Below are 22,445 nucleotides of genomic sequence, written 5' to 3'. Positions count from 1 at the left end.
CCCTCCTGGACTCCCACAGGGACCCTTGTCATTCCTCAGTGGACTTCAGGTTTCCCACCTTGCTGCAGGACTCGCTGTGGGCCATAGTTGGGACAAAGCTTTGTGAGAACAGCCTGGGTAGTGTGGGAAAAGCCTAGCTTTGGCCGACGTGCTATGGGGCTTCTGGGGGTTCCTTAAGCTCTCTTCTTCCTGGACAAGATGTTCTGCAACTCCTGCACTCTGCACTTATCTAATTATGAGACCTCTAATAAGCTTAGCAGGCTCAGGTGTTTTCAGTTGTTTCAGTGGGGGATATGTCATCAATGGGGAATTATTATATACCTCCCCCCCCCCCAAGCAGGAGAGCTCCATATAGTGGTAATGAGGGCAGCCAGTTGGTTGGCCCTGACCCAAAGGCAGGGGCTTGACCCCAGCCCTTTCCTTAAGCACTCCTTAAGCTGTTGGCCTTGGGGCCCTGTTTGCAGTAGGAAGTCTGATGTCCTTCCTCTGTTGCATTTTTCCCCCCCTGCCCAGAAAAGGTGGAGGCCCCCACCTCCTCCCTCTGCCCCTGCCCCCATCCCAAACTTGCCCTACCTGAGACTTTGGACTGAGGATCTTGTTAAAATGCACATTTTGATTCAGCAAATCCAGGCTGGGGCCCCAGATCCTGCATTTTTAAACAGCTTGCACACCACGCTTTGAGTAGGAAGGTGCTAGAGTCCATTCTGTCTTCTATCCCGCCAGAGCACCCAGCCTGCCCCAGACTCAGAGCAGGGACTTTTCGTATTCCTTAGCCCACTCCTGGCTGCCAGGTGCCCTGCTTCACATCATTTGTCTCAGCTCAGGAGGCAGAGCCACTTGGAAGGCCAGCCCTTGGATCAAGGGTTCAGGCCTGTGCTGAGGCCTTACTTCCCTCCCTCATTTACCTCCCCAGGTCACTTCCCACTTCTGAACAGGTTTAGCAGGTCCTGAGCACAGGTCCCAGTATGTCAGTGCTCCTCTTCTCAGTCTCTCCAATGATCCAGTGGGGCTATTCTAGATGCTCTAGAGGGCCCTCAGTCTCCAGGATAGGTTGTCAGGAAAGTGTGGAGGTAGAGAGGACCTGTGACAGTAGGATTTTTACATAGAGAGGGTGAGGAGCAGTTATGAGCCAAAATTCTGGAATGCCTTTGTGGCCAAGCCTCTTTAATTGCTTTTGTGCGTTCACACACTGTCACCTCTACCCCACATGTGCCTTTGGAGTATTAGATGCTCCTGAACACCCAATATGTACCATACCCTGAGGATATGTCAGGGAGCCCTCATGGTCTTGCCTGGGGTCACAAGAGTAAGTGGAACCAAGATTTGAACTGGCGTCTGACTCCTACTGGACGAAGCCCCATGGTCCATTAGACCAGGTCGAGAGGACAGGACTGGTATGTCTGCCTTGAGTTATCTGTGTTCCTCCTAAAAGTCAAAGCAATTATCGACTTTCAGCTGATGAGAGTTATGTTCCTTTCTAAACTCTGCTGTGACCTTGTTGCTCTACAGATTTTGAAGAAATGCAAAGTCTTGTGTGTAAGCCCCTAAATGCCTCTCCCTCCCACTTTCAGCAGTAGGCCAGGGTGAAAGGTCATGAGAGCCTGAAGGACAAGATTGTGACTTAGTGCCCGAGGCCTTGCAGAATGGGTGCTGTGAGGAATTCTTTTTAATGTTTTTATTGATTTCAGAGAAAGGAAGGAAAGGGAGAAGGAGAGAGAGAAGCATTGATGAGAGAGAAACATTGATTGGCTGCTTCCTGCATGCCCCCTACTGGGGACCGAGCATGCAACCCAGGCATGTGCCCTGACCAGAATCGAACTGGCGACCTCCTGGTGCGTGGTCCGACACTCCACCAGTTGAGCCACACTGGCCGGAAGGTATGAAGGAATGTTTGACTAGCACACAGTAGGTACTCAGAGAAGATGTGTTGAGCAAAGGGTATGCAGTTGGAGCTCAGCAGACATAGGATTTGGTCCAGCTGCCAGAAGGAATGGAGTATTTAGGTTAGGAACCTCGCCCATGCTCTCCCCCAGTGCTGCCACTCTCGCAGTCACCTGGCTTTCTGGTCCCACTGCTTCTTAATCATTGAAATCCAGGCGTTATCCTGGGGGCACAGCCACAGAGACAATTAAATGAACACATCTTGCCCTAACTTCCAGGCTTGGCACGCGCTTGGTAGTGAACTTAATTGCAGCCCTCAGTGTCCCAGGCTGCCTGAAGCTTGGCGGCCAGCAGGTCCTTTGCAGAAGCAAGGGCTCTGGCCTGACTCCCCTCTGGGCCCCAAGCTTTGGGTACTGAGACAGAGCTGAAAGTTTAAACCCCTTTGAAGTGCTAGTGGTGGTGGTCTTGGTGGTGTTGGGTATGGGCAAGAAGCCTAAGCTCCTTGCAAAGGGTATCAGTCCTGGGGATGAAGGGAGGGTTTTGGGGTGCTCAAAGTACAGCTGGAGAAAAAACATTGCAAATTGGATGTTGAACCTTTGTCCTTGGCCTCATAGACACAGATAGCAAAGGTTAAATATTTGTACTAGATCCAGATAAAGGATGACAGGAATTTGATGGGGCGGAGGGAAGGAACTGATATTATGGAGAGCTTCTCCCCATCCTCTTTGGCTATCTCATTTGGTCTCCAAAATGACCCATTGAGGGGACACCATTCACATTGGGTATGTAGAAAAACTGGGGCACAGAAAGGCATGTGAACAGCCCAGAATTTGTAGCTACTGGGTGGTAGGGCTAGGATTTTAACTCATGTCTGTGATTTTGTGGCCCATGTTCCTCTCAAATCTTGGAAGGTGCCTGTGGGAGGTGGGTTGGTGCTGGGGACTCTGAGGCTGGAGGGAAGGGGGACAGCAGGCTGATATCTCCTTCCTATTGCAGGTACTGGCTCCAGCATCCTCTCTGCCCTCCAGGACCTCTTCTCCATCACTTGGCTCAATAGGTCAAAAGTGGAAAAGCAGTTGCAGGTCATCTCGGTGCTACAATGGGTCCTGTCCTTCCTCGTGCTAGGTAAGCTGGGGCTCTGAGGTCGAGGGCAGGCAGGGGCTACCTTCCCAGCATAAGTTAGAACAGGAACTCTGGTTTTCAGGGTTGAGGGGTAAGAGCTCCCACTTACCACTTTTTGTGTCCCTGACCCAGCACTCTACCGTGAGATTCAGTGGGAGGTGGTGATATGGTTCCCATTTCACAGATGGGAAATCAAAGTCACAGAGAAGGTAAATAACTTGTCCAAAGTCACACAGATTTGAATTCAAGTCTCTAGGACCCCAAAGCTGGTATTTTTCACACTAGCTACCCTGCCCACCAACAGACATTTTCCAGTAGATGTGTTGGTTTGCCTTAGGGTACAGTGGTGCTGAGTTTGAGTTCTGACTCCAGCACAAACACGCTCCGTGCCCTTATATAGGTTCCTTGAACTGTATGAAAGTCAGTTTCCTCATTTTGAATGTGAGGAAAGTGCTGCCTAGTTCACATGGTTTTGTGGAGATTCAAGATAAGGAATGAAAACAGGTAGCACAGGGCCCGGTCACAGTGGGCCCTCACTCAGCCTCTGCTGAACACAGTCCCCGGCTGCTTCCTGCAGCCCATCTAATGCTCCCTCCACTCTCTCAGTACCTCCCATATCAGTGCTTTGGTTGCTGCTTCTGCAGGTCCAGGTTGGTGCCCTCGCTCCCTGGGTTGCCATCCAGACCAGAGTCAGGACATCATGGATTGTGTGGGAGGAGGAAAGGGCCCATGCCTGGGCTGGCCCCTGCTCTCCCAGTGGCCTCTTCTCTTCCCCAGGCCCCCATGTCGCAGCATAATAAGTGGCTTTCCCAGCACACAAGCAGACGAACCTGCTGCAGAGCAGCATAGAGTACATTCCAGCGCCTGTGGGCGAGTTCCTCTGGGTGGCCCACTCTTCAGGACTGTCCAGTCTGATGGGATTACCAGGAGTTACCCTGTCAGTGCCAAGCAGAGGGTTCTGGGGCCTCTGAGACCACATCTCCAGGCAGCTCTGTGCAGCCCCTCCCTCCCTTTGCAGGGCAGAGTGATGGGACGGGTGCTATTTATTGAGCCCCTGCAGTGTACTAGGCACCTGCTGTGTCTTTCCTTGACTTCTCACTTCACAGGTGAGGAACTAGAAACTCACAGAGGTTCAGTGAGACTGTGAAGTGAGACTCTGAAACAGCTGATCTTCACCTTTAGGACCAAGAGTGGACTTTAGGGGGTCCATGAACCCCTAGCATTAAGTGCAAAATTGTATGTGAGAGTTTGTGCACATTTCTGGGGTGGAAGACAATTGCCGTCCTCAGATTCTTACAGGGACATGTGCCTCAAAAAGGGAAAGAAACACTTGTCTGCAGAATAGAGCAAATTAAAGTGGCTCCCTCAGGGCTCAAGCCCCATCTTGGCCTGCACGCGACTACTTATTTAGAATCTTAGAGTAGAGAGCACAGTGTTACACCTTTATTTTCAGATTGGAAGTAGGGGCCCAGTGGAGGCAAGGCCTTGCCCAGAATCACATGAGAAGGAAAGACCAAGGAAAGACCCCATGGACTCCAGTCTTCCAGACCCCTGCCTCCTCTGATGCACTGAGTCCCCGTTTGCACTAAGAAACTGTCACTTTTCCTGTTGTAGTGGGTCACAGCTTGGCTGATGGGGAGCTGAGCCTCTGGTAGAAATCTAGCCCATGCAGCATAGGATAGGCACTGGTCCTGTGCTGTAGGTTAACAATCCATCAAACCCAACCACAGCCCAGAAACCAGCCCAGCTTCTTCCAATGCCCTCGTGTAGGTGGGAGCCAAGCCTGGATGGATGGGCAGGTTGGCCAAGCTGCTGCTAATTATTACCCTGAGCAGCCCAGCCTCTCCCTCCGGCTGCTACCCAAATCTGCTGGCAGAGGCTCTTCTGGTGCTACAAAGGCTGCTGTGGCCCCATCGGCCCCCCTCTGGAGCAGAGAGACACTTCATCATTTTTCTGCTGTAGACGCCTCTGGCATTCTGATAAAGGTTATAAACTTCTTTTGAGGCTTTTATTTTTATTTTTTAATTTTTAAAATATGTTTTTATTGATTTCAGAGGAAGGGAGAGGGAGAGAGAGATAGAAACATCAATGATGAGAGAGTCATTGATCTGCTGCCTCCTGCACGCCCCCTACTGAGGATTGAGCCCGCAACCTGGGCATGTGCCCCGACCAGGAATCAAACCGTGACCTGATTCTTAGATCCACCCTCAACTACTGAGCCATGCTGGCCAGGCCTCTCAATGCTTTTAAATGTATAATACAAATTACATTGGATTTCAAAGGAAGGCACTGATATAGAAAACCTTTCATGTAAAATATAATAATAACGCATTAAGAATTCAAATTAGACATATAGTAACCCATGTGCTTTTTATTATTACAGTAAATAAAATGAGCAGGAGTAATCATTACTCTAATTCTTTATTTTTTTATATCTTTATTGATTTCAGAGAGAGGAAAGGAGAGGGAGAGAGAGATAGAACATCAATGATGAGTCATTGATCGGCTGCCTCCTGCACGCCCCCAACTGGGGATCGAGCCCGGAACCCGGGCATGTGCCCTGACCGGGAATCGAACCCCGATCGCCTGGATCCTAGGTCGACGCTCAACCGCTGAGCCACACCCGGCCAAGCTCTAATTCTTAAGTAGTGATGAGAATAAATGATTTTTCAAGATACCTGCACCTGCTATAAATGTAATGAAAATACCCTTGTTTTCTATTGGTGTCATTGTCTACAGTACAGCTAACACCACTGTGGTCTGTTACATTTGTAAATGAAGGAAATACTAAATTTCCATAAGAGATGGGTAAACACTAAGATGTCCTTTTTTTCCCATCCAAGTCCATGGATCTTTTGATTGGACACTTAGCTGTGTGTTAAGTCTTCTTCACACATCATCTCATGTAATCTTCCCAGCACCCTGTAGGGAGGTTGAGGGTCAGGGGTGGGCTGTGGCCAGTGAGCGGCAGGGCCAGGGCCTCATGGAAGAGCATGTTCGTGTTCTTCATGAGCCCTCCGCTGCCTCTCTGCCTGGCCTCCAGGGGGAGTTTCAAGCTTCACCATGAAGTGAGGGAAGGGAGGACTGTGCAGGTGGCCCTGAGCCTTCCACATGTGACGCCAGCAGGGCCTTGAAGTGGTTGTTTACTTCTCTTGGACCCCGCAGCACTGTTTCCTGTGCAGCCCCACAACCTATAAGGGTGGAGCAGGGAGCCCTTTATTCGGAAACTAGAATTAGGCTCTGAGAAAGCAAGGTCATTCGGTGGGTTTAGTTCATCTTTTTGCTCAGTAAACCTATCCTGTCTTGGTTGCTGGGGCTGGAGAGGTTAATCTGACCCAGTTCCAGCTCCCGAGGAGCTGAGAGGCTAAAGGGCTGTCTGCTGGGAGAGGCCAATGATGAGCTGCAAGAGAGGCGCCATGGACACACAGGGATTGGGGGGGACTCCTCCAGCTGAGAAAGTCCTCAACTAGGGTGCAGACTCTAGACTCTCCATCTGTTCTATTTTCCTCCATCTGGATTGCCTTAGCACCAGGGTGAGGAAATTAGGTAGGGATTCCCACTTTCACAGAGAGCCCAGACACCTGGGGTGGGCCTAGGGCGGGCCTGGGGCTCAGCCTCTCTAGTCCCTCTACCCCTCAGGAGAATTAGGGCTTTGATGACAGGTTTCCAGGCTGCTCAGCCCCTTGCCTGACCCTCACAGCCCTACCCAGGCCCACTAGAGTATCCACCTGGCTTCTTTAGGGGCTTGAATACCTGCTGGCTCTTTCCTAGGCCTAAGAAAGGGGACCAGTGGCAAACTGCTCAACAATGTGAGTGACTCTACTCTGTAAGAGGCTTTAACTTGGACATAGCCATTCACCAAACTGCCTCAAGTGCTTCACGGTTTGCCTTTAACAGGGTTTCGTGGGCTGCAGATGCTTCCTAGAGACACATCTTCCCTGCCTGTGGTGTCATACTCCTAAGTGGGTCCTGAAAAACTGGACACCTGGCCACTCTGTGTTCACTGCCCCTCCTCAGATTGCTATACTGTTTTTAGCTACCTGGGGAGAGGCTAGCTCAAGAGTCTAGAACAGGACTGGACTGTGGATGACAAGGGACTGCCATTTTCCTGTCCTTATACTTGTGGAGAGTCTGAGTCTGGCCCTTTCCTCTCCCTTGGGAAACCAGAGGAGGCTTAGCATGGTGGGAAGAAGAGAGTATGGCATCCAGAGCCAGGTATCCCTAGCACACCCCTGACCAGCACAGCACCTAGCAGAGGGTGGGCATGCAGCAAGGGCAGCGGAGAGGGTACTGGACGGAGGCCCGCTTCTACCAAGCATGAGTACCTTCTGTGCCTGGTCCTGTGCTGAGTGCTAGGGGGGCCCCCTCGGATAGAGAATTCAGAGGTGAGAGATCCACGTTGGGGGGGTGGTGTGTGGCAGGTAGCAACATACTGGAGAACAGTCTTGAAGAGATGAGGTCTGAGCTTCTGAAGGCTGGGAAATTGGACAGATAGAAACCTGCTGAGGGCATCTGGGGTTGAGCCATGAGGTAAACCAGGCTTGGCATGGACCTTCCTTCCTCTCTGTGCCAGGCTATTCAGCCTGATGGCCAGCAGGCCCAGAACAAAGTGAACACAGGAAAGCTGGCCCCAGGCAGTCTTCTCAATATCCTGCTGGGGTTTCTGAGAGGTGAGACTGATGGGCTTTGGACTTTGGCCTGGGGCCTCCTGGCATTTCCTCATGTTGGAAGAGGCCAGCCCTCCTCCTGGGGCAGGAATCCTCCTCTCTCAGGTCTCTCTAGTGGCATTCTGGGGCTTCTGATTTGGGGTAAATTCCTAAAGCCTGATGCAGATTATGGTTTGAATCCTGGCTCTGCCACTATCTTGCTGGGTGACCTTGGGCAAGTTACCCCTCCTAGAGCCTCAGTGTTATCTCTAAATGGTGGCAAAGTCACCCTGCCTCACGCTTGAGACAGTGGCTCAGCCCATGTCCTGGGATATGGAGGCACTTGGTAGGTCCCTCCCCTTGTCCACAGTAACTGTACTGGGCACTGGGGTGGGGAGAACGTGGAAGAAGGGGACAAAAATAACAGCCCAAGGCACAACTTCACGAGACGCTGAAGTTTATCTCCCACACTATTGCCTAGGCCACATGGAGCCCCCGGGTCCCTCAACGCCAGGGCGGCCCGTCAGAGTCTAGGAGGCGAGGCCTGTGAGCCTGCTCCTCCCCAGGTTATACCCATGGCCTCGGTTGCGCCTAGCTTAGTCCCATAGTAAATGATTACTCAGTCGCTCAGCGAGCCTTGGCCCAGGGGAGACTGAGGCCCACCCAGGGGAGGACAGGGCCTGACCTGTGGCCATCTGCCTGCCCCCCAGGAGTGGCCTGCAGTGTCATCCTCATGTACACGTTCTGCACCGATTGCTGGCTCATCGCGGTGCTCTACTTCACCTGGCTGGTGTTCGACTGGAACACGCCCAAGAAAGGTAAGGGCATGGGTCTTCTTGCCCCACCCCCTCACCCCAGGGACCCTCCCTCTTACACAAGCTGAGGTTCCTCATTGTGGGCGTTGCCTCTTTTTACTTAGCACCTACTATGTAAAACACATTGGGCTAGGCCAGGAGTGGTTTGGGGGGTTAGTTAAAAGCGCCTCAAAGGGCACCATCCTGGTCTTCGTAGGAGCTCCCACTCAATCAAGGGTTTGCACAACATGAGGGAATGAACATGGCAAGGGGCCCAGTGGGAAGGGGGAGAAGGTGCTGCATAGGGGGATAGTCACCCATCTCAGGGTTTCACACTGACTCTGTCTTGTCTTCTTGCCCAAACATCACTCTCCCCCATTCCCACTCCTTCCCAACACTGTGTTTTGTTCTCTGGAAGGTGGCAGAAGGTCACAGTGGGTCCGAAATTGGGCTGTGTGGCGCTACTTTCGAGACTACTTTCCCATCCAGGTAAAGACTTGTGGGTATTATCTTGGGAGGGTGAGCATGGGTGGGGAATCTGAATTCAAGCCTTAACCTTCCCATTCAGAGTGAGCACGCAAGCTGAGTTGAACCACATGACGTTTCCCACTATGAGCATCTATTTATACTCTTCCCCAATTTATGCAGGATTTGACCAGTTTAAGATTCATATAATGCCATACCAGGTAAACAGAAAAAGCAAGACTTTGGAAGGGAAGTGCTAGTATTTCAACCATAATGTTCAACGAAGTTATGTTGTTTGAGCTTCAGCATTAGGTCTGAGCTTCCTGGCAACCAAGGCAAACGGGGAAACATGATAGTTGCTGGTTCTTGTTTTGGAAAAGGAAGAAGCTTACTAGTCCCTTGGGGAAACATTGTTTTAGCATTTGGATCTAAAATATGTTTCAGACACCAGGATTCTGAGTGATATAGGAGCAGGTATAATTGCAGGTGTTATGGCCATTGTTTGTCTGACTTTCAGTGAATATTAAAGGCATAAATTAAAATGTGAGGGGATTTATCAAGAGCATACTTAAGTAGTCCAAGTTTATCTGGCCTGAAGCAAGGATAGCACCAAACCAAGTATAACAATAGGTGTGAGGGTCTTTCTTTCCCTCTGAAGCTCTTATGGAAATATTGTTTCTCTCAGCCAGTCACAGGTGGGTCACTGGCAGTCACAGCCATGGGAATTAAGGCCCAGGAAATTTGATGTGCAGTGAAAGAAGAGTAAGATCTAGTTGCTGAAGTGCTTGGGGAAGGCTTCTGGGGGAGCTGCCCCTAGAACTCCATCCTAAAGAGAAGCAGCACTGAGGAGGCAGGGACAACGAGCGCATAGGCACCTGAGATTGAGAAGAAGCCTGTAGAGTGGAGAGGGAGGATCTCCATTTTTTGGGAGACTTCTAGGAGCCAGCACCTCTCCCCAAGGAGTCTCCTTTAACCCTCACAGCACCCTGTGAGAGGTACTAACTTTATCCCTTTTTTACAAAAGAGGAAACCGAAGGTCCAAGTAGCAGAGCTGACTGAGGCCAGTGAGGGGTGGAGCAAAGAATCCAGTTGCCACCTGGCCTCAAAGCTGGGCTCTTGCCACCGGAGCACACTGCCTCCCTATGCAGCAGAGCCCTGGGGAATAAGCTTGGGCAGCCACTCAGGCTTCCTGCAGCCTTGGAGCACAGAGGCAGAAAGAGCCCAGGCTGACCCTGGGTGAGGTACCGTCCCTTGCAGGGTTCAGTTTCCCCATATGAAGCAAGTTTAGACAAAGTTAGTCTCTGAGTTTCCTTCCTGCTGCACCATTGGCTGCTCTGGGACCTCCACACTGGTCTCTGAACACCTGTATTCTCTTCTCTGGGGCCAACCTCTGGATCCTGACAAAATAAATGGTGGCATGGCCTGGCTTTGAGCTTCATCTCTGTTCCCCTGCCTGTGGTCTGCAAGCTAGTTTGGCAAGGCAGAGGCATCTTGGCCCTAGTGCATTCAGGTGACACTGGTGGATTATGGATTAGTCTGGCAGAATCCTGAAGGCTTTTCCTGCAGAGGAAAGACCTGTCTGGCCAGCTCCCTCAGCACCCGAGCCCTGGCACACCCTAGTTGCTGAGGTAACCCAGCATGAAGCAGTGGGATTTGAAGAGTGGTGGCAGCATTAGTATGAAAGTGTATGACACAGGGTAGTGTATATTTGCTAATGTGAGTCAGCAACTGAGACATCCTGGTATGCTGCCAGAGGTGGCTGGTTGACCCCCACGTTCCTCCACTGCACCCAGTATTGTGGGGCAGCCCTGGGGCCAGCTCCCTCTGCCCACCCCAGCCCGAAGCCACTTTTTCTAGAACCTTCAGGGTCAGGGTTCTCACTCTTCCCTTTTCCTGACCCCATCTCTCTCTGGCTGTGAGGAATTCAAGGCTGTTGTTGTTAGGAGAATGTTGCATCATAGGTCCCAACCCTCTCATTTTGGAGGTGAGGAAACAGTCCCAAAGAGGGGCAAGGATTGGTCCAGGTTGCACAGCAAGTCCATGCCAGTGTTAGTACTAGAATCTGGGCTTCAGGTTCTTTCCCACTAAATTCCTGCTGCTTATTTCTCTGGGAGAGATTCAATCCCAGATTTCCTATTGGATTGAGCCCCACTTCCTGGGTCTCCCTCTCTCTGCTTTGCTGTTGGAGACTTGGTTGAGTTCTTGCTCTGTCATTCCATTCACTGAGCATCATCTGTTGCTCCCCGTGGGTACTGGGCATGGGGACAGAGAAGTCAGCCCTGGTCCCTGCCCTCAGCTGAGCTCACTGTCTTGTGGATCCTGCTAGACTTTGTCACTTTCTGCCCATGGGACAATAGGCACTCTAGATCAAGCTCACTGAGCCTCATTAGTCTCATATGCAAAATGGATCTGCACATATGATAAAAAGTGGTAAATTATGGTTAATTGTGAGGAACTGTGGACTCTGTTCTCTCTACTGGGGCCCTCACCTAAGGGGCCAGGCCCCAGTGTTCAGAGTAGGCTGCCCCTTGGGAAGCCTCCTTGAGGCCCATAGCCCCGTCAGCCCAGAAGAGGGTAACCTGATGACTATTAGAACCGGGACAGGCAGATGCCCTTCCCCACTCATCTTTGCCCTTCTTAAAGAGCCAAAACAAAGTCTAGTGTTCCTTATCACATTTTTGTTTCAAGAAATCAGCTGGGAGTTGGAACCACAGGGCATGTAGGAGCTGGCCCATGGGAGGCCCCGGGGCATGAGGACCAAAGCTACACAGGGCCTTAGGCAGGCCAGCTCATTAAGTCTCAACCCAGGCTTTGCTCTTGCCTGTGGGTAACCTTGGCCAAGCTCCTGCCCTTTGGGATCTCAGGCTCCGCCTCTGTGAGAAGTTTTGGTCTTGATGACCTGGCATCAGGGTTAATGCTCTGTGGAGTCGAGTGACTCTTCCGTCTCATGCCCTTTTCTCAGCCTCTTGCCAATGGCTGTGTAATGATCTTTAGCTGTACTCAGTACCCGCATCTCACCTCTCTCTTCTTGGTCGAGCTTTTTGCTCCGCCAGAGCAGCTTGGCTAGCCCAGAGAGAGTCCCTTCCCTCAACACAGGTGGGGCTCATGTGATAACAGCAGCCACAAGGACTGCTGGCCACCTGGGAGAGGAGTGGGCAGTGCCTGGCTCACGGCTCCCTGAGGTGTAGCAGGATTTTTTGGAGAGGAGACTACGAAAGACTCTCAGCTTAGAATCTTCTGTTTGTCCAGCTGCCTCATTTAATGGATGGGCCTACTGACGCCCAGAGAGGAGGGACTGCCCCAAGTTCACAAAGCGAGTCAGTATTGGGGCTAGTACAGGAAGCAAGGCTGTCTGCTTTAGGACCCAGGTTCTCACTCCTGCATTCCTCTGCCACTGCCCTGCTGTGTGAGCTCAGGCAAGTCTCTGCTCTTCTCTGGTTTTAAGGTTCCCTCTATATGGTGGCAGGGTGGCACAAGCCTATCTGAGCACCTTTCCTGCCCTGACAGGCAGGGCGTGAGGAATGACTTGCTAGGAATGTGTCCCAGGCTCACATAAGCCTGTAGGCCTGGCCTGGCCACCTTCTTGGACTGAGACTTTGTCCTGGGAAACAGTCATGGGACACAAGAACAGGCATGTCAACAGAGCCTTTATCAGCAGTGTTCTCTCTCCTCTCTCCAGGATGGACACTGTCCAGCCCTGAGGGGTGGAGAGTGTGGGCCCAAAGAGGTCAAAGCTGTGTCAGATGCCTGCATTATCCTGGGTACCGCACCCAGGGCCATTGACCTGCACTGTGCTCCAAGGCACCTCATTTAACCAAACAGCCCACCAGGCAGAGGCTTGGGAGAGGGGAGGGATGATTTAAAGAGCCATCAGGTGACACATTCACAACCCAGGCCCCAGGAAAAGCACAGGTGGGCGGCTTCATTAGAGTTTGTCTCAAGAAAATAATCAGCCCAGCTGGTGTGGTTCAGTGGTTGAGCATCGACCCATGCACCAGGAAGTCACTGGGTAGGTGTTTCTATCTCCCTCCCTCTCTCTGCAATCAATAAACATATATTTTAAAAAAATAATCAGACATGTAGATAAAAATAAGGTCTTTATGGAAGCATTATTTCTGAGGGAAGCTTTGGAAACGCTTGAAAGGTCCATCAGCTGGGGTTTGATTATAGTTCCGTTACGTACAGCAGAGCTGTGAGAAGATGTGTTACTGAGGAATTTTGATAAGGAAAAATAGATGGGATATGATAATGCTTGGTAGGAAACTATACTAAAATGATATCAACCATATGACCTCAATTTTGTGGTTTCATTACAAAAAAGCATGTGTATATTTAAGTAGAAAAAGGACTCAGCACATCAGAGTGGTTTTGCTGGATGGAGGTATGATTTTCTTTCCTTTTAAAAAATTTTTTGTATTTTGAAAATTCTCTGATTATTCATTATTTTTCTAATCAGAAAAAAAGTGATGTTTTTTGAGCAAAATACCAGTACTCTCCACCCGTCTCAGCACACTCCCTCCATCATGTTCGTTGCATTGCTGGATAGGTGCCTCTTGTTGCTCAGCATTTAGGGACACCTTGCACAAGCCACCCCACCCTCTAACCCCAGCCCAGGGCAGGAGGCAGGCCCTGAGGAAGCCAATCATTCTTTAGAGCATCCCAGGACAACTTTGTTGATAGTCCCCAGGTCAGCTGCCCAGCTGCCCACCCCCCCGCCCTGTGGCTGGCACAAGAGCGGCTGCTTGCCCTTGTGCCGCCAGCATCAGAGCCCAAGCAGACCCTGGCTGCCTGGAAGGAAGTTTCCATTCCGGCTGGCCGCACTGTCTCTTCTCTGGCCAAACTAAGGGACTTGGACTTGACCCCAATGGGAACTGGAGAGTTTCAGGGATGATACTGGGTTTTAGAATAGTCACTCTGGCTGTGGTGAGGAGGATGGGTGCAGAGGGAGGGGAGGAAGGAGGCTAGCAGAGTGCGAATAAGGGACCTGGTATTTTTGGCTGGAGAAGATGGAGATAGAGGGAGAAAGTTTCCCACCCCTCCCAGGGACTTGTGGTCCAAATGGCAATTGACGAGCACCTGGCACTGTGGCCCCAGATGGAAGTCTGAGATCAGGTGTGGAGAGTCATTCCAGTCCTTGAGGCCCAGAGTCTCAGGGGGTATGGCAAACCCAGTCTCTCTGCCTTCTGGGTGTGCCCAGGACCCCTCCCCTGGCCAATTCCCTCTCACCTGAGGTTTTCCCTGCAGCTGGTGAAGACTCACAACCTGCTGACCACCAGGAACTACATCTTTGGCTACCACCCCCATGGCATCATGGGCCTGGGTGCCTTCTGCAACTTCAGCACAGAGGCCACGGAAGTGAGCAAGAAGTTTCCCGGCATAAGGCCCTACCTGGCCACGCTGGCGGGCAACTTCCGGATGCCGGTGCTGAGGGAGTACCTGATGTCTGGAGGTGAGACTCCATCGCTGCGCACCCTTACTGGGCCCCACTGTCAAGGCCTGAGCCTCTCCACTGAGCCAGGGGACAGATTGGCTAGGAAGCCAATACACCACACTGGTCCTTGGCTGAGAGATGCAGCCTGCTGCAGGCACGGCAGGTCAGGGTTGAGCAGGAGAGCTGTGCATAAGGTCTTCAAGATTCAACTCTGATAACATCTACCCCAGGAAGCCTTCTCTGGCCTCTTTTCTGGGTACCCCAGTCCCTGTGCTACCCTCTGCACAACCTGATTGTTGTCCATGGCTCTGTCATTTTCCCCCCTGTGACCCACAGCAGCCTGATTCACTGGACTCCCCAGCTCCTGGCACCAGCCTGGCAGAGTTAAGACCTCAGGCAGTATTTGCCAAATGAATAAGTTGCCTAAACAACCTTGTATCGTTATCCCCATTTTACAGATAAGTAAGCCAAGGCTCAGAAAAAGAATAGCTTACATAGGGCCATGAAACTTCTGTGTGGCTGGGTTAGGTCTGGGGCCCAAGTGCAGGGCTCTTTCTGTTTATACATGACTGTGAGGGTTGGGGGGTAGGCACTGCATCCATGGGCAGCCCTGACTGTGTGTCCCCTCCTTCCTCCCAGGTATCTGCCCCGTGAACCGAGACACCATAGACTACTTGCTATCAAAGAATGGGAGTGGCAATGCCATCATCATCGTAGTTGGGGGTGCCGCTGAGTCCCTGAGCTCCATGCCTGGCAAGAATGCCGTCACCCTGCGCAACCGCAAGGGCTTTGTGAAACTGGCCCTGCGACACGGGTAAGTGTCTCCATGCACACGCACGCGCACTCCTCCAAAGCTTTGTTTGGCCCAGGGCAGCAGCTCCTTGGCTCCTGGAGGCAGGGCCCATATGCCAGGAAGGCACAGAAGAGAGTTCACTATCCTGTGGGAGGGAGGGGAGGGTGGAGCCCAGAGGTTCAGGTTGTTTGTCTGAGTGAGGCAAAGGTGGGGCAGCCTGTATCCCTTGAGCCTTTGCAGATGGGCTGAGAGGCCAGGCTCATGTGTAGGACAATGCCCTGGGTCAAAAATGTGTCATGCTGCTAGCAGAGCAGGCCAGTAATGAGGATGGCATGGCAGGGGAGACAGTGGGGAAAGCTTCCTGGTAGGGTGAAGCTAAGGACACATGGAGAGGAGCTGGGCAGCTTGGATGTCTGTGACCTTTTCTAGAAAGCCAGCGGCACATTCTGTGTAGCCACCTGTTCAGCACATGTCACTGGACAAAACACATTCACTTCTAAGTTCCCTTGGATTCCACAGCAGTCCTGCAGGTGATGACATCCCCATTTTCCATGTGAGAAAACTGAGTGAGGCTAAGTGACCCAGTAGGGGTCACACCATAAAATGCAGAGCCAAGCTCTCTGGACTCTAGGTCCACTGTTTTCTTCCCATATCTGGTCTCTGGGCAACCCCAGGAGGAAGGCTTTGGGGTGACAGACCTCCAGCAGTGATATACCTGGAGTGGGAGAGGATGCAGCCTGCAGTCACACAAGTCAGGGATGGCACTAACCATTTAGGTCCCACCCAGCCCTCCACTCTGTCCCCTCAGGACCTTACCTCAGGCTCCAGAGGGGCTGCTCCTCAGGCCCAGCCCTGTGCCAGGCACTGGGAACACAGCCAATCAGACCCAGTCCCTGTGCTCTGGGGAGGGGGAAGTAGGGAGGGACACACAAGGACAGCACAGTGTGCTGAGGGCTGTGATGCAGAACTGAGAGAGGCCTAGGTTGGGTGTGGGACAGGGAGAACTTTTCAGCAGAGGCAGGCCCTGAGGATGAGAGAGAGGCTTCCTAGAGCAGGGCCCTGAACCTTCCTTTTGCCTAGTGGTCCCAAAGCCTCAATATGCTCCCCAGTCACTAATGGAGGGTGGGGGGCAAAGGGCCCATCTCAACGAGGCAGTGAGGGCGCACATGATTGGGGATCCCCCGGGTGATTCTGGTACAGTCCTGGGGGAAGGGAGCTTGGCTGGTGTCCAGGGTCCTTAGGGCTGCCAGGAGGAACTGAAGCCAGTGATTGGGGTATGACAGATCCTGGCTTCTTCCTTACAGAGCCGACCTGGTTCCCACCTACTCCTTTGGAGAGAATGAGGTCTACAAGCAGGTGATCTTTGAGGAGGGCTCCTGGGGCCGATGGGTGCAGAAGAAGTTCCAGAAGTACATTGGCTTCGCCCCGTGCATCTTCCATGGCCGAGGCCTCTTCTCCTCTGACTCCTGGGGGCTGGTGCCCTATTCCAAGCCCATCACCACTGTCGGTGAGCCTCCCTACCTTGAATTTGGGGTGCCACAGCTAGTTAGTGGTGGAGTTAGGATTCAAATCCAGGTCACCTGGCTCTGATGTCCATGCTCTAAATCATGAGAACATGTTGGGTGCTGCCATATGAGAATTACTGGGGGAGGTGGAGGTGGCCTGATGGGGTAGTTTTATTACTGTGAGCCAAGCTGTGCTAGGTAACAAAACAAGACCCAACAATTCTGTGTGTGCAGAGCACAGCAGTCTATCAGGGGAGACCCTGTTTACAACAAAGATCAATAGAGGGTGTGAGTAGGATGTGCAGGATACTCTGGGGGTCATAGTAGACCCCAGGGAGGAGGTGACTCTTACACTGTTAGCTGAATAGGCATTATCTAGCAAAAGAGGTGTGGAGAGAGAGTTTTTGTCAGAAACAATAGCCTAAGTGAAGTTTCCGCAGCAAGACTGTAGATTTTTGAGGAATGAAAAGAAAAACGTCAACATGCCTGGAGGATAGTCCTGTGAAAAGTGTAGGAAAAAACTGGCTGCATTTGGCCCTCAGCTACGTTATTTTGGGTTAATTTGGGACCATTCAGAGCAAGGGTAAGGATCGTCCAGTCTGCGGGCCATATATGGCCTATGAAATCATTTGGTCTGGCCCTGCCAAGGCCTTACCAAAGAGAAGCAGTTCCAGCCATCACATTAGGGGTGAGTTAATTGCTGACTGGTCATGAGATAACTCATGTGTGCACTTACATTAATTTAAGTAACTTTAAACAACTTGCTGACCAAAGTAGCCAGCCACACAGGCAGGTTCTGGCTTGAAATAGCTAGTCAGCAAGGTTTTAAGTGACCAAATATAGCAGGCTAATTTTTAAGTTGATAATTTTGTGTGGCCCTTGAATAATGTTATTAATATCCAAATGGTACTTGGCAGAAAAAAGGTTCTCCACCCCTGATTTAGAGGATTCCCAAGAATTCTCTCTTGTAGGGGTGTGTTAATGGTTCACAAGCTGGAGATCACACAGGAGCATGTGGGCCACAAGCTATGGACTTAGGGGCCAAAGCTCACATAGATACTTTGAATGATCAGAGCAGGTGTTGTACTTTAGACAGAGACTGACTTCCTGCATTTTAGGTCACATGACCCAGACTCACCCTTGACTCTCGTAATATGCAAATCCCATACCAGCTCTGCTCTTCTGGAGGCTACAGAGACATTTTCATGCTCAGGGGCTGGGCAGGGACAGGGTCCTGTGGGCATGGTAAAGGAATTTGCTCTTCACTTTAATAGCAGAAAGCTATATGAGGGTTTGGGGAGGGAAGGTTCAGATTGCATTTTAAAGTGATCCTTGGGGCTGCTGGATAGAAAGTGGATTAGAAAGGCAAAATTGGAAGTCACAGGACCAGTCCAGAGGCTTTTGTGGTAGCCAGTGGCTTGGATCAAGGGAATGGCAGTGGGGATAGAATGAAACCTGGGAGAAATTTCAGAAATGTCTTTGACAGGACCCGATGATGAGTTGGGTATGGAGATGAAACAGGATTAGGAAATAAAACAATGCACAGAAGTATGAATGTTGGTCTCCTCCTCTGTCTCCTGCTCTTACCACACTTCTCAAACCATGTCATGGGTTCACAGAGTCCTCAGCAAAGGCCCCTGAGGAAGGTGAGGAAACAGAGGCTCAGAGAAGTGAAGTGACTTGCCCAGGGCAGGGCAAAAGCAAAGCCATTCCCTGATTCCACAGCTCTCATAGGAGCCTCCAGCTGAGCGCGGTGGGTGCAGCCAGTCTTCATTCCACTCACTGCTTAGTGGCTCTGTGGCATTGACCACTGGGCCTCAGTCTTCTCATCTGTAAAAAGGACAACCTGAGACAGAACACATTCAGCACAGTTTCTGGCACATGGCTGGCATGTAGCACAGGGTCACTGCCGGCAACATCATGGGAAACACCCAGGGAGGGTGGGCCGAATGGCATTGACTAACCAGAGGCCTCTGCCCCGTCCCTGCAGTGGGTGAGCCCATCACCATTCCCAAGCTGGAGCACCCGACCCAGCAGGACATCGACCTGTACCACACCATGTACATGGAGGCCCTGGTGAAGCTCTTCGACAAGCACAAGACCAAGTTCGGCCTCCCAGAGACTGAGGTCCTGGAGGTGAACTGAGCCAGCCCTCAGGCCCGCCGCCGGGAGCAACCCGCTGCAAGTCATTTTTTACCAAGTTCTCGAGTGCTTTTTGTTCTGTAAATTTGGAAGTGTCATGGGTGTCTGTGGGTTATTTAAAAGAAATTATAATAATTTTGTTAAACCATTACAATGGTAGGTCTTTTTTAGGAAGGAAAGAGCAAATACTTCAGGCTTTTTCCCTTCCAGTTTGTCCTGTTCTAGGTGGTGGCTAAATATCTGGGCCTTTATAGTTTCCAACCAACCCCTCTCCTTCCCTTCCTGAAACTACAGAGACAACTTGGTCCTGGTTAACTGGGGAAGGAGCCGTTAGCGACCCAGGCCGGTTAGATGATCTGCTCTTTTCCCTGGAGGATGAGGAGCACAAGCCGCTTCTGACAAACGCCTCTATTCCAGCTCCCTGGACTTGGCTGCAGGACTAGTCCCTCCTGCCAAGGGGAAGCCCCGAAGGGCACAGCCGCCCCTATTCTGAAGAGTGCAGTGATGAGCACCTGGATGGTTCCAGCTTGATTCTCCTCTCTGCCACTTCCCTCACCCCCAGGCTGTCCCTCCTGAGCCTGGATTGGCCTCCGGAGAGGCCATGGGGGTGGTGGTCCCATGCTGGGGAACAGGGCTGTCCCATTCACACTCTCCTGGATTATCCAGCTGCCACATTCTGGTTGGAGTGACTGGTTTTCCTCGGGGTCAATGACGTGGACCCAGCACCCACCTGGCCTTGGCCGGAATCCCATACTTTCCAGTGGCCTCGGTTTGCTTAACCCGCACCCCTAAGTGTGGGTGTGAGGAAGGGGCCCCTCTTCCTGTTCACAGAGGAGCCTGGCCTTCTGAGTATCAGACTGGTTCTAGGATAGGAGGTCCCCAAACCTACGCCTCACATATGTGTGCCTTTTTGGGAGGATGGCATCAGGGAGGAAACCCAGCCCTTCCTCTGTGTGTTCTGTTTTCTCTTGATGAGATCATTGTACCATGTCAGACTTTTGTATATTCCTAAACAAATAAATAAAAACAAGCATCTTCTGAGTTCTTGCTGGGGCTACATCTTCATCTTGCCCTGACACTTGGGGAGACTGTAGCTCCAGTCGGGCTGCCTGCCAAGCTCCTGCCCCCTTGCTCGTTGGCCCACATAGCCTGGTATGGTGTGTTAATTATCTATTGCTGCGTAACAAATTACTCCAACACTCAGTGGCTTCAGACAGCACTATCCACAGTGTCTGAGGGTCTTTGCATCAGGGTCTCTCACAAGGCCAGCCAAGGTGTCAGCCAGACTGTAGCATCTCAAGGCGCGACTCGAGGAGGATCCATTTAGAAGGTCATTGGCGTGGTTGGTGGCAGGCTTCACTTCCTCACTGGCTCCTGACCAGAGGCCACTCTCAGTTCCTTGCCATAAGGGCCTTTCCATGGAGTATTTCACAGCATGGCAGCTGGCTCCAGAGAGGAAACGAGATGAGCCAGTGAAGAGTACAGACAGAAATCACGGTCCTTTATAACCTAATCTCGGGAGTGATCACTTGCCACTTTTGCCACATTCTCATCATTAGATGCAAATCACGAGGCCCAGGTCACTCGAGGATTACAGACAAGTGAATACCAGGAGGCAGGGATCCTTGCAGCCCTCTCACGGCTGCCTACCACATGTGCTCAAGGGCTGCTGTCCATCTGTAAGGTCCCGAATAGATCCTTACAGATCGCTCAAACTGTGTTCCTTGCCCTTGCCTTAAATTATACCGCAAAGGGAAGACCTCTGGCCCTCTGTCACTCTCTGTTCTGATTCCATTCAGATCAATGAGTGCTAAGCACCTGGGAACTCTTCTCAGCTGAGACTAAAGGACCTCATTCCACTGTCCCACTGCCTAAATGCCTGTCCTCGCCATTCATCCACCTCAGGGACTGCTCCTCTGATTCAGAAGCTATGAGTGGGCTCGTCGGGAGCAGAAACAAACATTGGAAACAGCTGAGGATATGCAGGGTGGTCAGACCTGTGACAGAGGTGCCCCTAACCCAACCTGAGGTGCCTCATTGAACTGGAACCCTGATACCTGAAGTGGGACAGAAAGGGGGACTAGAAATTTCTAGAAAGGAGTTGAAGGGCAGAGAAGTAAGTGCTGACAGAAGAGCTAGCGTTGCTGATTTGAACAACTGAGATGTGGCAGTAGAGAGTGTGGGGCTTCACTTGGACGGGTGGGAAGTTGGCTTCTCCAGAGTCTCCAGGTGGGTAGGAGAGCAGGGCAGAAAAATGAGGCGCCTTGGAGGGGCCCATGGAGGCTGAATTCTGTAGCACCATGTGGGCCCCAGGCCACAGCTCAGGTCGAGGACAGACACTTCCATTAGGATGGAGGAAAGGTCTGTTTGTGGTGAGTCTGAGCCTCTCACTCCAGCCCCAGCTTGAGGCTAGCTATGTCCCTCAGCTTCTGGCTCCAAGCTAAATCCTGATCCTAACCCTAGGCCACCCCCACAAACGTAGGCCATTCTCAGCATTAATTCTGTGAAGATTGAACACCTGTGCACTAGGACGCTCCATCATCTCTGCCTAAGGAAGCAACAATAACCAGGCCCCAAATGTCCTAGGGGTCACCTCACCTAGCGCAACGTAGGTCTATCAGCAGCCTGTGCAGAGCAGAGGCCAGCTCCCCTCTAAGTTGTGTAGAGAGACCTAGTTATATGCTGTGAACATTGCCTTGGGTTGGGAGTTGTTACCTTGGGAGAGGAAATTGGAACTTTCTTTTTCAGAAGATCCTCTGCCTTTGGACCTTGGGAGTGGGGCTGTAGTCTCAGCCTGAAGGTGAGTTCCATGATTCTGCTTGTGGTTCCCATATACGGCCACTAGGTGGCACTGAAGGTGGCTCTGAGGCAAATTCTGTACAGCTTCCTGTTTTCTTTTCACATTTTGACAGTATCCAGCTTGTACCCTGGAGTAGGAGAGATAGTAAAATGACAGACTCACAAGAGCTGAGAGATAGACAGGAACTTGGCATTTGTTTTAGTAAACCTTATTTTTATTTGACCAACCCCCATTATTAGTAGTCTATCTCCCAATGTTGCCACTGTCCTCCATCCCCAGCTGCGGTATTGATACTCTCCTCACCAGGGCTGGCTTCACGGGATTTGACCTATGCAGTTGCACTGGGCCCAGTGCTTAGAAGAATCCATGCTTCATTTAATGTTGTTGCCGTCTTGGAATTCTTTTTTGAACAAGCAACTTGCATTTTCATTCTGCACTTGGTCTCACAAATTATGGCACCAGTCCTCTTCTCATCCTGCTTGGACTCTGACGCCTTGCTCCAGGCTGCCTCCCACGTGGTCGTACTACTTACCCACCCCAGTGGGTTCTCAGCCTTGTGCCACGATCTCCGCCTGCACTCACATCTGGCCTTGTGTGGACAGCCGCCTCACCTCGCTCTAGTTCCGACTCCCTGCTCTGGGCCACCCCCTCCCCCACCCCATGCCAACCTTGACCTAGTTCTCAGCTCTACCCTAAGGGCTTTTGGACTAAATTATTTAGGAAGAGAAAGAAGGGGAACTGGGTAGAGAGTTTTACCCTTTGGATCTTTGTACCTACACTTTGCTGTTGATGGGAGTCAGATGGTCATTCTTTTGGTAAAATTCAGGTTTCTAAATAGTGTATCCTAATTAGTTAATGCAAGAAGT

At 51.4% G+C, this 22,445-nt stretch overlaps 1 protein-coding gene across 1 annotated transcript in view; it reads left to right on the top strand.

The window, feature by feature from the left end:
* Window positions 1–19,820, top strand: part of DGAT2 (diacylglycerol O-acyltransferase 2) — a 31,041-nt gene extending 11,221 nt beyond the window's left edge. The window contains exons 2-8 of the mRNA XM_016196374.2: window positions 2,878–3,006; window positions 8,360–8,467; window positions 8,862–8,932; window positions 14,153–14,357; window positions 14,979–15,153; window positions 16,437–16,639; window positions 18,628–19,820. Coding sequence (XP_016051860.1) covers window positions 2,878–3,006; window positions 8,360–8,467; window positions 8,862–8,932; window positions 14,153–14,357; window positions 14,979–15,153; window positions 16,437–16,639; window positions 18,628–18,782 — 1,046 coding nt within the window. The 3' untranslated portion in view covers window positions 18,783–19,820. The remainder of the gene's footprint in view (window positions 1–2,877; window positions 3,007–8,359; window positions 8,468–8,861; window positions 8,933–14,152; window positions 14,358–14,978; window positions 15,154–16,436; window positions 16,640–18,627) is intronic.
* The last annotated feature ends 2,625 nt before the right edge of the window (window positions 19,821–22,445 follow it).

The sequence above is a fragment of the Miniopterus natalensis genome, chromosome 11 (assembly GCF_054644295.1).
Source record: "Miniopterus natalensis isolate mMinNat1 chromosome 11, mMinNat1.hap1, whole genome shotgun sequence".
Taxonomy (NCBI): Eukaryota; Metazoa; Chordata; class Mammalia; order Chiroptera; family Miniopteridae; genus Miniopterus; species Miniopterus natalensis.
This window is presented reverse-complemented; position numbering and strand designations above follow the sequence as displayed.